We start from the raw sequence: 18,158 nt of genomic DNA, 5'->3' as shown, positions 1-18,158 counted from the left end.
ATTCACATACAAAGTGTTACACTAAGAAGCTATTGATTTGAGTGTCTACACTTGAAACACACATTCAAAAATGCTCATCAGGCTCCAGACATTTTGGTGAGTCCATTCTGTTTTATGACCAGCATCACACCAACGATGCACCTGAACAAAGCAGCACCAGTGTACAACTATCATAATCTTGGAAAGTGATGGCCCTCTTTTTGACTGTATTTATCTTACGGTTCTCTACAGCCCAGTCTTTTTTTAATCCTATGCTAAGGGTTATTTGAAATATATTTCCAATCAACAAATTTTTATAAACTTACAGGGTCATATAGAGATTTCTAGGAATATTTAAAAGAGATGCAAAAAAAAAAAAAAAAAAAAGAGAGAGAGAGAGATGTAGGTTTATCTAATCCCAAGTATGTTCTTGGGCTTCCGTGGTGGCTCCGACAGTAAAGAATATGCCTGCAATGTGGGAGACCTGGGTTTGATCCCTGGGTTGGGAAGATTCTCTGGAGGAGGGCAGGGCAACCCACTCCAGTATTCTTGCCTGCAGAATCGTCATGGACAAAGGAGCCTGGCAGGCTATATAATCCATGGAGTCAAAAAGAGTCAGACACAACTGAACGACTAAGTACACACAAGTGTGTCCCAGATGGTGCCTTAAAAATCTGATTTTCCAGATAGTCACTTTTAACTGTCTTGTCTGGAATACCTTCACAGATATCTTATAAGATGTCATAATAACCTATTTTGCCTATTAGGTACATATACATTTTAGATCTAGATAATTAACTCTTTACGTCAACACGTTATTTTGTTTTCATACTTTCATAATCTGAGACAAATTGAGCAGCTTCACTCTAAAGATTACTGTGGCACTCTACCATGAACTAGGAATCGTGCATGGCCTTGAGGATTTAAGAACAAGTAGGTCAGGATCTTCGTAAAACAAGGTCTAGTAGGGGAGACTGAAAAACAAACTAATAATACAGTCTGGTACAAGTACAACTCATTCATAACTGCTGAATGAATGAAGTGGCACGGAGCACAGAGGAAGGAAGAGGCAGAGACTTGCCCGCTCAGTCAAGTGTCCATGTAGGAGGTACAAAGGCAGGGGTTGATAATGATACAGTATTTGGGGGGTAGCTCAGTCGATAAAGAATATGCCTGCAATGCAGGAGATGTGGGTTCGATTCCTGGATTGGGACGATCCTCTGGAGAAGGAAATGGCAACCCACTCCAGTATTCTCGCCTGGAAAATCCCATGGACAGAGGAGCCTGGCAGACTACAGTCCATGGGGTCGCAAGAGCTGGACAGGACTTAGCGACTAAACCACCACCACCACCGAGTTCTGTTTGTTTGTTTTTAAGATAAGACTGAAGCACAGGATCTTGTGACAGGCAGCGATAATCCTGGAGAGATGAGAATGAGAACAGAGGTTAGTGGATGCCAGACCAAGAAGAACCCGTCTGACCCATCACAGAATGTGACCTTTGTTCTGCTAGCACTGGGAAGCCTTCAGGCAGGAGAACGGCTGGGTGAGGAAAAACACATGGATGGAATCGTGGTGACTGGCAGGAGAGGGAGTGGGAAGGGGGGTTCCACAGCTCCCATTAGGATACTAAGCAAGGACACAATTTGTGCTACTTAAGATTTTCTATCCATACAATCCAGTACAATTGAGCAGACTATCCAGGCAACAAATGACAATGATTTAAAAAAAAAGAAGGAAAAAATAGATGATGAACACCTGGAAAATACAATGGATTCAAATTTCATTCAGTCTCGGACTCTATGCAGGAATACAAGGACAGAAAAGATATGGCCATGCTCAAATGCCAGTAAGAAAAATTAAGCATGTAAATAAATACATAAGCTATGTGTTTAACATATGAAAACTCCATAGGGAAAAATAGGGACAAAGTAGAAAAAAAAATGTACAAGTCAGAATTGTAACCCATATTACATGGACATGTCTATAAAATAATGTCTTAAATGGTTAACATTTTAAATGTGAGTGGGTTATCTTTGTTTTTTCCTGTTTTACTAGGCTTATCTTTTGCCACAGGGTTATTTATAATTCAGTTTTTTTTTTTAATTAAATTCAATACTTGTCTATCTAAGCTCAAATCAAAAAAAAGAGACTGGCAAAATACACATAAAAAGAGCATGATATAAACATTTGGGGTATAACCATGAATACTACTAACCTTGGTGATTTGATAAGTGTATTTTCTAACTACAGTCTATTTTGAATCTAGTTAATTTATAAATATAATCTATCTAAATATATAATAGACAATTTAGTATCCTAGTTCAAGATTTCTGAAAGTATATTTATTTAGAGTGTTCACAGGGTATTCTATAAGCTTGGAGAATGAAATGGCAACTCACTTCAGTATTCATGCCTGGAGAATTCCGTGGACAGAGGAGCCTAGCAAGCTTCAGCCCCTGGGGTCACAGAGAGTCCGACATGACTGAACGACTAACACTATAAGCTCACTGCCTTACTGAAATTGTATATGAAAACAGTAAAAAGTGTCTTTCCCAGTACAAAAGCTCTGCAGAAAATGCAGCTCAGGGTCCATGGGATTTAAGGCAGAAGTTAGGATTTTCAAGTAGCTATAATTATTTCCACACTGTAAACACACACAAAATGCCAAAAAAAAAAAAAGTTTTAAGTCAGAACATAAGCATTCTGCATTGCGCAAACAACTGAAGAATTTAAAGCTGAAATCACCAACAGCAGTTAATATTTGACACTTTGTAAAACTTGTTGAAATTTATATCCTAAGGTTTATCTTTCATGAATCTTATGGCTAAACCAAAATTTTAAAATGTGTCAAGTTTTAAAACAAACAACATTTTAAAATTCTGGATTAAGTAGAAAAATCAGTGCTTCAGTTAAAGCTTTCCCCATGTCCTTCCTGGATGTCTGGAGTCCTTTCTCCATTTGTCTCTGACATCCTCCGGATGGCTCTGGTTCAATCCATTCTTCTTAGACACAGTGATCATTAATCTGACCATGATACTCTTCTGCTCAAAAACTCCTTCAGTGATTCTCCATCAGCTGATGAATGAAATGAAGAGTCCTTAGTGTAACTATAGAAAGTTCTTCATGACCTGGTTGCAGATACACCTGTCACCTAGAACCCATTCTCAGAACACACCAAATTCACATACCAGCAAACTACTTTCTCCTCCTGCCTGCAACACCCTTCCCCACCCTGTCCAACTCCTAATCCTTCCCAATTGATTTCTATGTTAACCTGTAATTTTTGTGCCCCCACTGCACAGAGTGATACCCCTCATACATTCCTGATAGTAATTACCATAATGGCTGGTTGGTTGTCCATTTGTCTAACTAGATTTGAACTCATATAACCCAGGGACCGTATCATTCATGGCTGTATCCCAAAGCCTAGCATCGTGCTTGGCACTGTGAAGGCACTCAAGTATGGTTTGTCAGATGGACTGTAAAAATAACTGCTATCAAACATTCTGTTTGTGTCTGCATAATCAGAAAACACTGTGCCACTAAGAACAATATAATAATACACAGTAGTCCTTTTTCCTTAATGACACATTAGTATGTAAGTCTCTTGAAAGAATGTACCATCCACTCTCATCCAGCAACAATTTTTCTCAAAAGATATAAAAGAGAGAAGTCGGGCTGGGAGACAATTACTCAATAGGAACAGAGGTATTTTCAACTGACTTATAAACCAAACACACAAAAATTAGGACAGGGTTCATAAAGATACCTGAAACACTGGATATTTAGATGTCAGCCTAGATTTTAAAAAAAAGAAAAAGAAAGAAAGAAAAGGAAAAGAAGAACTATTAACAGAAAAGTCTCAAAAGGCTTGGACTGGTACTCTCAGACTCAAAAATAAAATACAAGAGAAAGAAAAACTTTTCAAATTCAGATGATCTCAAATCTTAAGAAAGACAAGCCTTTTCTATTGTTCTCTCACAATTTAATCCCCTTTGGGACCTGGGAGTATTTCAATAGCAGTATTTTTAGAAAGTACACATTCTGCTCAAGGGAGGGGGTGAGGGGGCAGGCATCATGATCACACGTGGGCACAAATAAGACTACCTTGAATTTTAACATCCTCATCTAACTTAGCTAACACAACTCAGGAAATTAAATCTAGATAAGCGTCAAGGTCAAAGTGATACAGAAGCTCCTCATTTTTGATGCAGCCTTATTTAGACCATAGCTGAAAACCAGGAATCCAATGTATAGCCATTAAAAATCCACTTACTTTATGCCAGACATAAAATAAAACAAACCCCCTGGGCCATAAAAAAAGAAGGCATTTTTACATTCTAAAGCTCAAATAATTTACACAGAGAGTCCCTATCCTCTCACTTAAAATATCTTACACTATTACTTTTAATCAAATTCTAACAAGATTCCCCAACTCACAGAAAGTAAGGAGGAGAAAACTAGGTCCAAGAACTCAGTCACCAGACATGTCCTTGCACTTTTTAGGTGCCAGACGCTGTTCTTGGTACATACTAGAAAACAAGCAGTGAACACATCAGACAACGCCCTGGCCCTCTTTCCCTAAGAATCCCTCTCTAGAGGCACCATAATCACCTGCACAGTTGTTTATTAAACAGATGTGGGGGCCTGACAGTCAAGGATTCCAGCTGGAGTGGGGCCCAGGAATCCACATTTTCCACAACCGGCGCCCCCTTCCCTGGGTTGTTCAAATGCAGGCCGTTCTCTGATCACGTTCTTGATAAACAACAGCGTGAGAGCCTCTTTACTGAGCTGAAACCAGCAACTGAATGTTGCACAGAGAAAACAATGATCTGGTTGGAGGGATATCCATTATTTAAATGTGTTATATGGTGATAATTAAAGGATAGGTATCAATTATTTTGAAAGCTCACTCCTGTAAAATAGCACCCATTTTCCAACACTGATGTTCAGCAGAGATGGTCCTAGTGAAGAGCTGTTGCCTGAATGAGCATGCAGGGTATGCAAAGTCCAGTGGGACGGGAAAAAAAATCCCCTCTTTGAGTGTTTACCACAGACTGAAACCCAAGGGATGCTGCTTGGCCTCTTCCAGAGTCAGTCCCTCAAGTGGTGAGAATGCCCCTTCCTAGACGGTCACTGGATAGTCATGCAGGAACGGATGTGGGTGGAGGTAGCGTGAGGAAGACAAAGTTCTTCACTCCTCCCCCTCCTGCAACAAGGCAGCTGAGTACCATCTCTTACTCTGCCGTTTCTCTCACACACTGTTATGGTGGCTGCATCAGAAAAATCTGGAAATATTGAAGAACCGAATACAGCTTCCATAACTGTCTTCCAAAGGCCAGCCCACTTTTCAGTGGATTCCCGAGTCTGTGATTTCTTGCTATTTCCAGAAAGGAGGCAATCTCTGGTACTGGTAACATCATGGCCATAATTCTGAGCATTCTCAAACTCAAGGTGACTTCATAGAAGGTGGTGCCTTGTTTGGGGCTTCCCCAGTGGCTCAGTAGGTAAAGAATCCTCCTGCAGCGCAGGAGACGCAGGTTTGATCCCTGGGTAAGGACAATTCCCCTGGAGAAGGAACCGGAAATCTGCTCCAACATTCTTGCCTGGGAAATCCCAAGGACAGAGGAGCCTGATGGGCTACAGTCCATGTGCCTGCAGAGAGTTGGACACGACTGAGTGATGGAATACACATGCCTGGTTTGGGCATGGCCTTATCTATAAGCAGGACCCCCAACCCACTACCCCCAGGAACTTGCCACCATTCCTAGGGGCCTGTGCTGAGGACTTCTCTTCTCTGCCTCCTCTCTTTCCCACTCTGGGTTTTCACTTTCATCCTAGAAGGGGTGGTCTATAGTCCTCAGCTATGTTGCTGAGGACAGGGAATGAGAATACAGGTTAATCTGTTTCTCTCTTCCCTCACTAACATAAAACCCTGCTAGTTCTGGCAGCCTGGTCCACATCACTTCAGTAAAGCCTTGGAGGACTAAATGAAAAAGACTATGGAACAAGGAGGGGATCTCTTCCCAACCCACTCTGTTTCTTGCTGTTACCAGAAGTGAAAAGCTCTGCAAAAACTCAAAATGGACAGAGGTCTGTTTCAGGGATGGCATGTTATGGACAAAAGGCTCTTCAGTCAAAATGCCCCTTTCTGGATATTCCTTTTTCAATCACGTACATTGAAAGGATCAGACCAGCCCTCTGCCAGATCTAAAATCACATATGACCCTCCAATAAGCAGAGTGAGTAGAAAGAGGAAAAGTCAGATGAATCTTGAGGCTTTTGTGGTAAAGAAAGAGAAAGACTGTGATCAAGAAGCCAATTCAGTTAAAATATTAGGGCATGACAACAAGGAGACAGAACTTCTACTGTCCCTGACTTCAAAGTGACTGAGGCCACCAAGGGGCCTGTTCTCTATTCCCTTGGATTTCTCCCTCTCATGGCCACTCAAGTGCTGAAATATAGGTTGAACTTTACCCCCATACCCTCCAAAGGGCCTTCTCATGCCATGGGGCATCTACATTACCTTGGGGATCTTTTCTTGAAACACATCTTCACTAGACAAGCTCTAGAGTTCTCTTTGCTCACTGTTGTACTGAAGGTACTGTGTGGTTGTGGTTAGTTGCTCAGTCGTGTCCAACTCTTTGTGACCCCACAGATTATAGCCTGTTAGGCTCCTCTATCCATGGGGATTCTCCAAGCAAGAATACTGGAGTGGGTTGCCATGCCATCCTCCAGGAGATTTTCCCAACCTTGGGGCTGAACCCAGATCTCCCGCACTGCAGGCAGATTCTTCACTGTCTGAGCCACCAGGGAATCCCAACTGAAGGTACAGTACATTACAGATTAAACTGACTTTCATCTACTGGCCTGGAGCCCCACCCAGCATCTCCAACCTTGCTTCTGCAGGGATAAAAACAGAGTTCCACACTGACAATTTCCAAACAACCATCTGGAAAACTGTCCATTCATAAACAGTGACTGCCAGCAGTAGAGTAGTACTTGTATTTTTTTTAATGACCATTAGCAGAATATAAAACAGGTGGTTATGGCTATTTCTGGGTTTCAAATTAAAAGGTAAGTAAAAGCTGCACTTTTAAGACAGTCAAACAGCATGCATTTTAGCCCAAACATCTGGTGTCTCAATGTCAGACCTCTTTGGAGAGAAACTAGGAGCAGGGAGGAGGGTAATAGATATGATCATGAAGCTCCATGGCTTTGCCGTCTTAGAGCTTCTGACAGTTCTTTCCCCATAATGTCAACCCTCTCCTATAATTTTTCTATCTACCTGGAAGCTGATTTACTTCCTGTTCCTATCACTTGTTCCCAAAACGAGAGCCATAATTACAGTTCAATCACAGGCTACAAAGTGAGAATCTCAGGCGGTTTGACGTGACCTGAGCTGTCCATCTACACGTGACATCAGCAACTGCTGTATTATCCCAAAGTCCTCTTCCTCAAACCCCTCAGATTCTGAACAGTTGTGACAAACCTCACAAGGATCAATACCCTGATCTTTTACTGTGACATGAACTCAAAGCAGTACTCTAGCTGCAGTCTAGAATGGGACACTCATTCGTGTACCACTTGACACACCACCTGAGAGAGGAGCTCTGGAGACCCCAGAACAGGTGAGCCTGGACCTTCCCAGTGGCTGACCAAGGTTGACCTCACCTCCAACTCAGGCCCTTCCTCCTCTGTCAAGTCTTCTGAGACCAACAAGCTGAAAAACTACTTAAGAGGATACAAATACATACACACATACAAACCCATGCTCAAGTGATAGTTTTCTTAAAAAGTAATCTTATCATCTCAACTCCTGACCAAGGCTGACCTCATCTGGCCCCTGACTCCTTTCCATTCTGTTGTTTCTGCCTGTTCTGATACCTGTGCCAACATGAGCCTGCTCCAGGATCTTGAAACATGCTTTTCCCTCTGCCTGGAAAGTCCTTTGCTCTGATTTGCTCACTTCCTGATCTTCCAAGATTTCCTGGAGAAGGAAATGGCAATCCACTCCAATATTCTTGCCTGGGAAATCCCATGGACAGAAGAGCCTGGTGGGCTACAGTCCATGGGGTCACATAAAGTTGGACATCACTGAACGATTAACATTCATTCATATTAATTCAAGTATCACGTAGGTCTTGGGTCAGGTGTCACCCAGCAGATAGGCCTCATGAGCATCCTCTCTATACCTTACTCCACACTCACTACTTCTGTCACGTCCTCTTCCCTCATCTCACTTTATTTTACTACAAAGCACGTTATATATAAATCTATATAACTTTCCCATCAGAATACAAACCCTCTGTAAACAGAGACACATTAAGACATTCACACTAGATTCTGAAAAGTGATGACCCAACTAAGATCTTTCAAAAGATTAAAATTAAATTATTTTGATTATTTCTAAGAGTATATGTACTATTGTATACAATGATAAAGTACCAATGTTAAGTGGGAAAAAAAAATCAAGTTTCAAAATCCTGAAGAAGACTTTTACTTTTTCTAAAAATATGTATACATGTAGACACACGTATCAGAAGTGATCTAGCAGAATAGCACTTGTCTCTGGGTAGTTATGTATGAGTTGTGCTTTTTTTCCTTTTTGATTTTTCTTTAATTTCATACCTGTTTTAGAAGAGTGTATATTACTATTCAAAGGCAAGCAAAACAAACAAAATCCCAAAGTATTGTAGTTGATTCTAAAAAGCAAGTAAAAACAAGTCAGTGAAAAAATGCAAGCAATGAACCTAGAGAAGACAAACAGCTAAATACTAATAGTACAAATAGTACATAATAGCAATTTCTTCATATCATAATAAATGTAACATTGCCAAATAAGATCTTATTTACCTACCTCTAATAGAACAATGGAACAATTAAACTGATTACCACACACATTTTCAGCTTTGATTAATATAGCACAATGCCACCTGTCCAGCTGCTGCTGCTGCTGCTAAGTCACATCAGTCGTGTCCGACTCTGTGCGACCCCATAGACGGCAGCCTACCAGGCTCCCCGGTCCCTGGGATTCTCCAGGCAAGAACACCTGTCCAGCCAGGGTATGCTTTTTAGTACTTTGACAGCAAAGACGATAAAAGGTTAAGAGTTTACATCTCACGCTACCTGTTCCCAGTTATCAAAATATAAAATTCAAAGAATTTCATTCCTTGTTATAAGCACAGCAGTTACAGAAAAAAAATTATGACCTGCAGGTCATATCCATATTTTGTATAAATTTTAATATAAAGAGTAAAGCAGAAATTTCTAACATATCATGTAGCTATCACATAAAATGAGTACTCATGAGAGCATTCAAATACCATTTTCATGTTATTTCTGTCATTTGTGCTATTTATCATAAAGGACAAATAAGAGATGTCCTTTAAAAGGGGATGATGCTCCTTCAAAAGTAAGTTGTGCTATTCTAAACAGCTGTATTTTATATACATGGAAAAGTTGACTTTTGATTTAATCCCCTAATTATAACACTTATTTTGGCTGAATGAATAAAGAGAAGTGGAAAGAGATACAAAATAGCTCAATCTTCATCTACCATCACCAGAAACCAATATAGATTGTCTAAAGTTTACAAATCAAGAGTAGTAAATAGACACGTGTACAGAAAGATCAGAAGGAACAGACTGAAGGAGATTAAAACAGTTTCCTCTAAGAGTGGGCCCACCCCTGTCAAATACTCCACAGCCCGTGAGACACGCTGGTACTTATTTTAAGAAGGGAAGGAAGATTTGTGCTATGTCTGCCTTCCCCACAAAAACTGCAGGAGTGTTTTGAACCAATGCCATGCTGCACTGGATTCCCAGAGGTTAGCACAGTGCCTGGCATAAGTGGTACCAAAGGGATTCTTGTTAAAAACATTGGTGAGCTTTTCAAATCAAACGATGAAAATGTTAGGAACACACAGAGGAAATACCCAAAGCATTTTCATGTGATCTTTCCAGTAAAATAAAAGTCTTCCTAACCTATCCTGCATACACCTGTTACCCTACGGAGTTTTGGCTGGCATTCTAAAGCTGGAAGAGACCTTAGCTATGAGGGCCATCTCCTTTCCTTTATAATCAAAGACTGCGAGAATATTTTGGCTCAGAGTCACATGGCTACTCGAAGTGGATGATTTAGGTGATCTCACAAAAATGAGTTGGTATTTTTGAGGCTCTATTAACTCTACCCAGTTTCACGTTGCAGATTAAAAATACATATACCTCCCTCATACCTGCAGAAAGTATCTAAATATCCAATTATTCGGCATTATAAATATTCCATTTATTTGTAGCCTCGATCATAACTTTTCTCACTTGAACAAGTGAATGGAGTTCATTTTTCCTTTGGAGAATTTTTGCCAACACAGGATCATAAATTCTTTTATCCTCTTTTATACAAAGGTATTCACTAGGTCATAACCAGTTTTCTGAAATAGGTAATTCATATAATTATTTAAGTATAAAAAGGTCTAAAATGAAGAAGTCTCCCTCCTATTCTTCATTCCTTCACCCAGTCTCTCATCCTTCCCAAACAGTTAACACAACAGTAGGAACAGACTTTTTCCATACTCCCCCATTTTCAAATGCAAATGGGAGCGTACTATACACAGTGGTTTGTATCTTGTTTTAAAAAGATTTTTAAATGTATTTTTCTTATCAGTATACAAAAAGCTTTATCATTCTTTTTGACAGCCACGTAATAGTCCACTACATGGGATACATGGTGATCTACCAATTAGTCCACTATTGATAAGACTTCATTTTAATCTTCATCTCTTGCTAATTAAAACAACACTGCAATGACTAAATTTGTAGTGTCAACTTTGGGCTTGTTTTGCAAGCTGTATACATCCAGTGGAATTTCTAAAAGGGAACTGTTAAATCAGGGTATGTGAATGTATGATGTTGATAGAGTTCATCAAACTTGCCTCCAAACTGGTGTCTCGATTTACACTCCCGCTAGCAGTGTACCAGAGCTCCTGTATACCTACACTGAACTCAAGTTTTGATTATCAGACAGGTGGAATATGGTACCTTGCTATAGGCTTAATTTGTATCTTTTTAGGAGACTAAGCCTTTTTATGTGTTTAAATATAAATTTATAAAGTATATATAATTTCCTCTCTCAACTGCCAGGAGCATCAGTTCTTTATTGTACTGAGCACTGACCCAGGCCATCTGCAGGCCATGGTCTTATCTGCACTCAAAACATTTTCTAAGCCCTGCCTTCTGTTTGGGTCTTTTTCCCAAGTTGAGCAGAAGCAGCAGTCACAGAATGCTGTAGGTTTTGAATTCAGGAAGGAGAATGACTCCTCACTCTACCACAAGATCTGTGAGACTTTTGATTAGCTATTGGACCTCTCCAAGCCTTAAATTATGTGTCTGTAAAATGGAGTAAAGATTCCTGTCTCATAAGGTTGCTCTGAGTATTAGGTGGTTGTATAGATTGAAAACCCCAAGCACAGGGCTTGGATCTTACTAGGGCCTCAATTAAGGGTGGTTTAGTTTTGTCATCACTAATCTGTCAGGCACAAAGGAACACTTGACTAAACAACTAAAGCAAATTTTGGTTGTTTCACTGCTTTGGCATATTTCCAGTTAAATACCCCCAGGGGTTAAACACTGAGGGATAACCCTGCTGGAGCCGTACCAGTACTTGGCATTCACGACTGCCACACAACAAATTATTTCTAGTCACAAAACCAATTTGTTTCTCTGTCAACACCCAACCATTCTGTATAAGGATGTCCACTCACTTGGAATGACGATTTTTTGCAAGAATGTGATTTTCTGCCTCCATCTAAGACTTGCTGGGTCAAGGAGCAGCAGGAGGGACCGAGGGAAATCATGTCCACTCACCCTGCTGGTACAGCTCCTACACCATCTCCCCACAAGTCTGCCTCGGCAAAGGATGCTCATCAAACCATGCTCAGAGAGAAGAGAGGGAGAAGATACTTTGAAAGCCCGTTCAAAGTCCTCATACAATGTGTGACACTCATGAAACAGTGAGTGTGTTCTGAACCACACAAGTCACACACACCAAATGCACGTTTGGCTTATTATGAGTTCATCTGGAAAACAGAGACGTGCAGGTTTATCTCCTCCACTAATGTAAGAGCTATTTGAGGGCAGTTTCAGTCTTTTATTCATCTTTGTATCCCACACCTTAGCAATATCCTCAACACACAGCAGTCAAATTTCTGGAACGGACAGGCTCAAGATAAACATGACTTCTTGAACTTTTACTTCATGCTAATCCTCTCTCTTCAGTAGACAGTCTGGATTACCTTCCTGAGTTTGAATGTACGTCAATCTGTTTTATAGTTATCGGAGCTGCACTGGCATTTTTGGTATATGTGCACACAAGTGTACTTCATCAGAACTCTGGTAATACTTTGAAGGAAAATTGTTTTCTTCTTTATAAAATTCACTATTACCCTTTTTTACATATTCTCCACTGAGGTGAAATGTTTGCTTCAAAAAAGTTAGAAATTGTGATTAAGTTTATTGCAGATCAATTTGAGGTACACTTGCAACTCAACACACATTTAGAGTGTACAATCGAGTTCGTTTTCAAGGAAATGTCCTCAGCAAGAAACAGAATCAAGTTAGACATCTGGCAGACACCCTGTTAAACCCAAAAGACAGATTCTCACTTGAAAAAAAGTATGGTTTCAATACCCTAAAACAGTCTATATTTCTACTTCATTGCCAAAAGTAGGTTCTGTGTTTTCCATTAACCTGGAAGCTCAAGATTCTCACAAAATACTCACAGCTGAGGACTTCTGGAATTTTCCAGTCATCTTTGTTGCTGCAGGCATGAGCCTCAGATGTTGCCCTTCAACACCACATAGGTATCTTATTCCACCAAACTATTACTGATTATTTTATACAGTGCTTTCAAATCACTATTTGAAATGTAATTACCATGAAAATTCAGAGCACAAAACTCCTTTTTCTTACATAAATGATGCCATGGTCAACATTTAACATAACAGCTGGTATCAGAGGCACTATTAACATTTGATGAAACTATCTCCTACACTTCAGCTCACTAGTATCATGGCTCAACCCATTTATCAGCCACACTCCGCCATGGTGAAAAGCAAATAGTCTCTGAACTTTAAATCAAGAGCCAAACACTCTCTAGAGAACTTTATGGTACCCACCCCCTACCATGTCTCAAAAATGCCCACTTTAAGGGCAGGAGTGTATTACCCTGTGAAAAGCCACTAATAAGTGTTTTAGTGAAAAGTGTATTCGTGAAAAGCCACTAATAAGCGTTTTAATGATCCATCAACAGAGATTCACTCCCTCACCTGAGCTAGGTACAGAGGACAAAAAGATAAATGAGACACAGCCCCTGCTCCTTGGGTCTAGTGATCCTGTCTTACCTTCTATCAATGGCACTACATTGGGACACTCAAAGGAACAGTCAAAAAGAGTATATGTGAAACAGTCCACACTATTACCCATTCTGGAACAAAGGAAGGAAAGGTCCAACTAAATTACATATTCAGATGTATTTTGAAGAAGCACAGTTCAGAAGGTTGGTGAGCAAAATGCTGTGTAAAAAGAATCAGAGTTTCTGAGTCAGAGAGACCCAGTCTCAAATCTCACCCCTGAAACTTATCCCAGTTATGATTTGGGATAAATTGTTCTCCCCTGGGAGTGCTCTCCCTCCCGCCCACCTTGGGAAAGGTGTTCTGGGTTCTCCCAATGACTGCAGGGGATGCTCCTGGTAATTAGTGGGCAGGGCCACAGATGCCAAATGTCCTACGAAGGACAGGAGAGTCCAGTTCAGCAAAAATTGTTCCTTCCAAGATGCCACCTCTGGGAATTATCTTATCCTCAGTTTCCTCAGTTGTCAGAATTTTAAGCATACCAACATTCCAGGCTGAGGGTGATGTTTAAAAAGACGATATAAGTAAAAGTACCCAGCCCAAAGGAGTGCACAGTCGGCTTTTGTTAAATGCTGTTCTTGCCTCACTATCATGTGTGATACAGCAAAGAAACAAAATTGAGAGATCATTTTCTCAAAGCAAGGAAAATTAGAAGGCAGATATCCTCTGAATTTCACAGTTTAGCAGTACCTGTTGAACGGGGCTTCACAAAAATTCTCTAAATTGAGACCAAACACTCTTTATGACCCAGTGCTAAATCTAATTTTCTTAACGCCTCTTTCACTCTGCCCGCACTGATGTATACAACCTTCAAGAGATCATAATCCCAGGCCTTTGCTCAGCCTAGAAGACCCGTCCCCTATTTCCATCTTCCTGGCTAAGTTCTCTACCTGTGGAAAACACCATCAGTGAAGGCCCAGATAAAACCACCTCCCCCATGAAGCCCTCCTGGCTCTCCCCTATCACTTTTGCTGAGCCCATTCATTGCACACTCATAAACCGGGCTAAACGTTACAGCTGTGAATTGAATTCAACTGCAGTTTTCATTTCTATACAATTAAAAACAAATTAATATAAGCACTTTCTGGATGTGGTCAACCACCGAAGATAAAGAGTATTAACAAGCAATTCAACTGCCAACACCTGAATTCACATACGTAACAGTGTTGATGCAAACAGACTTTTAACTGCTGCAGGTTAATGAGAACAGCATAGAACACAGTATATAAATGACGTGTTCACAGCAAATGATGTCCAAATATCTTACAGCACACCGTAAAAGCAAAAGTTTTCCTGTGATTCAAGTGGAGAAATATTGGAAAACCTGAATCATGGCATGGTACACAGTGGTACAGTCATGGCAACTCCTCAAAAACTTTGTTTTTTTTCTAGTTGGTACCATATGCATTTTGTGAGTAGCCAAAAAACAGCTGCCAGGATAATGCTGTAAATTTTATTTTTATTGGTCTTGTGGTTATGTCTGTGTTTAATTTTCAATTCTGTTCTTAAGGAATTGTTAAGGAATTCTGTTCTTAAGGAATTTATGTCCCATTTGTATTTTTACCTACACAAGTTACATCATGAAACTCATGTAAGTCAACACTGGGAGTGCAGAAAACGAGACTGTACAACTCAAGTTTGAGAGAATGCACTTCGAGTACAAGAAAAAGTCAGGATGCAGACATTAATCCTTAATAAATGTTAAGTGGCCTCTGAGTTGCAGGTACTGCACAAACTTGTTTTTAACTGAAAAGTAGCTATGTGACTCTGGGCATGTTTCTTTAGCCGTTTTTTATAGTAAAACTAGAATACTGATCATACATGTCTGTCCAACCTCAGGTGTAGTATTTTTTAAAGTATTCTGTTAATTGTAATGTGCCAGACACACCATGGCAACCCACTCCAGTGTTCCTGCCTGGGAAATCCCATGGACAGAGGAGCCTGGCAGGCTACATGGGGTTGCAAGGAGTTGGACACGACTTAACAACTAAACAAGACACGTCATAGGTACTAGGATGACTGTTTTCAAGTGGTCTCCTCAGCTTCTCCCAGTTCCTTGAAACAGCCTTTTTCTCAGTCATCTTTACATTCCTATCACACCCAGTCCCATGTCTGAACAGACTCCCCTGCATCTAAAATCACCAGTACAAAAGGTAAACCACGCTCCCACTAAAACCAGTTTTTACTGCCTCTAAAAGAAACAGCCAAAATACTCTTACATTTTGAAATAAGATCACAGTGACAAATCACAATTCTGTTTCCAATCTTGTTAACACCAGGGTGTTGTGTTACTAGGACATTTGGTACTACTAAGCATTTCCATTTGTTTCATTAAACTTTCAATAAAGGCTTTGTGTTTATGTCCTTGAAAAGAAAAGATTTAAGCTCATTTAAAAGGTAAAACACCCACACAAAAGATTATCCGCTATCCCCTTAACATCTGGCAAGTTCTAAAATGGATGAAGGACAAAATTAAGAGTTCATATAAGCACAATTAAAATTATGATTGTCAAAAAGCAGCAGTCTGTGCCTCTCTGGAGATAAGGAGAATGGAGAAGTGGTAAGCAGACAGACAAGTTGCGGGAGTGGCTAGCACCAGAAAGAAAAAGAGATTAGATTTGAGAAGTGGCCAAAAAGCCAAAATAGGGCAGGGAGGCGGCAAGCTTTCAGGACAATTCTGATAGGAACATGAAATTGGCCCTTCTAATCCTGACTCAAGGCTAGTTTCGAGTCTACTTCAGGTTTCTCTTAAATACTGTTTCCATATTATCATCCCAGATTGTCAGTGCTGTTACAGTGACGGCAGGCACCAAGGGCTGTCTGCCTACACCAGAATTCTGACATTCTGGTTGAGCCCTGTCAGACTTCAAAACTATTTTTAACTACTATGTAAGTCTGAATTTTAAATTCTCTCTTAAGAGGGCAATAATAGCTGAAGCCTCACAGAAGAAGTCTTTTAGTTGTAATAGGAACCTTCTTGGAAAGATGTGGCAGTTTTGTTAAGAGGGTCATATAATGCAAATGCTTCACAAGCAGGGAAACTGAGGAACACGTAAATGCCCAGGATCCAATCACACGACAGGAATGAATACTGATGGAAGCAGCTCAATCAGTTACAGTTCTGTTTCCTATCCAGTTTTCTTTGAAGCTCTCCAGGAAGCCTTTAACGACTGAAGTAAACACAGCTTTCAGGAGAGCGTCCTTCCAATCACGAGAGATCTTCTAGTGCAATGTGGGGGAAGAGGCAGCAATAAGCCTCTCTAGCCAGCAAAAGTTTTAAACAGCGAGTTGTATATCACTTAACCCCTCTTCCTCCCTCAGGACAGATGAAAAGACTCCGGAACAGGTATTTTTATTAGTCATGAATTTTTCAAAAAGCTCGATTTTACAGCAGCAGGTGGAGGAAGGAGAAAAAACTGCAAAAAGGGGGCACGTTTTTATTATTACAGAAACCAAGACAGCTCGAGTCCAGGTTTCCGGAATCCATCTGGGATCTTGAGGCAGATGTTTTCTCCGAGATTTGGGAAAGAAGGGTGGCATCATTTAAATGTCAGGCAATGGTAAATAAGACTAGCAACGGTTTGACATTTTAATGGGGTCTTGGGAACTCAGCATCATCATTCTTAAAAAAAAAAAAAAAAAAAAATTACTTTGAGAAACTACGATTAAGACGGCAAAATCCCAGCCGAGCGGGTGGCGCTCCAAAGCGTTACCTTTCCTATTGGAGTGGTTTTTCGGATCGCGCCCTCCTCGCCCTGGCGGACGGCTGGGCTCACTACTCTTGCTCATTACCGCCGGCAGGACGCCGGGGGAGTCGCTTCTGCCGGAGAACTTAGAGCAGACGCGAGTGTGGGACGGGAACCGAACCGCGTCTGGGGACGGGAGATGGGGGGCTGAGGGCCCCGCGGGCTGGCCCGGCCGCTGGCCACGGACTTCACCAGGATTTACAGACCAAGTGATGCGGCGCGGGAACTGAGAAAGAAGGAAAAAACTTCAGCAATGGAAGAAGGAGAACAGAAAGTGAGAAGCTCAGCCTGGCCGACAGCGGCCGGCTGCGGGCACCGGGGCCAGGAACCCCCCGTCCTGAGTCGGCGCGGGGCCCCCGACGACCCCCGCGGCTCCCACCTGGCAGCGTCCCGGCCCGGCGCGGGCGGCTGGCTTGTCCCTGGCCTCTCCTCCTCTTCCTCTTCCTTGTCCCTGGAAGGGCTTCGGGGAGCAAAGAATCGGGAAAAGCTATGCCAGGGGGCGCCGCCCCTTCTCCGGCCGCCGGACATCTCCCCGGCGCGGCAGCCGGTCCGAGGCCGTCCGCTGGGAACGCGTGAGGCGGTGTCCGGAGCCCGGTCCGGGGCCGTGGGACCCGGCGAGGGCAGGAGCTACTCGGCGCGGGCGGCCGGCGCGGCTCAGTCCATCCCGGGCGGTAGAAGCGCGGGCGCGACGGGCTGCCAGCACTACTCCTTCTCGTGCTCTGAGGCGGCTCCTCCCTCCACCCCCGGGCCGCCCGCCCCCAGGAGGAGCCAGAGGCCGCGGCTCCGCCCCGAGCCCGGGCCCAGCCGCTGCCGCTGGCCGGTCCCCGTTCTCGGTATGGGCCTGAGATCCGGGGGGACGCACCACCCAGCAACGCCGGGCTCCGGGCTTCCCGCCCAAAAGAGCTCAGCCTGCCAGCCCATTTGTCTTTTCTCTCAATTTTTTCTATTACTGATTTGTTTTTCTATCGTCCAGTCAGTGCAAGGAACGGTTTTCAGACTTTTGAAACAAGTTCATGAATTAAA

The 18,158-nt window shown here is 41.9% G+C and overlaps 1 protein-coding gene across 1 annotated transcript in view; it reads right to left on the bottom strand.

The window, feature by feature from the left end:
• The window catches only part of CRYBG3 (crystallin beta-gamma domain containing 3), a 126,362-nt gene extending 108,508 nt beyond the window's left edge, over positions 1-17,854 (bottom strand). Inside the window, exon 1 of the mRNA XM_027555158.1 lies at positions 17,515-17,854. Coding sequence (XP_027410959.1) covers positions 17,515-17,663 — 149 coding nt within the window. The 5' untranslated portion in view covers positions 17,664-17,854. The remainder of the gene's footprint in view (positions 1-17,514) is intronic.
• Between the last annotated feature and the right edge of the window lie 304 nt (positions 17,855-18,158).

Source organism: Bos indicus x Bos taurus, chromosome 1, assembly GCF_003369695.1.
Source record: "Bos indicus x Bos taurus breed Angus x Brahman F1 hybrid chromosome 1, Bos_hybrid_MaternalHap_v2.0, whole genome shotgun sequence".
NCBI classification, from domain to species: Eukaryota; Metazoa; Chordata; class Mammalia; order Artiodactyla; family Bovidae; genus Bos; species Bos indicus x Bos taurus.
Note: the sequence above shows the minus strand (reverse complement) of the source record. Positions and strands in the feature narration are given on the sequence as shown.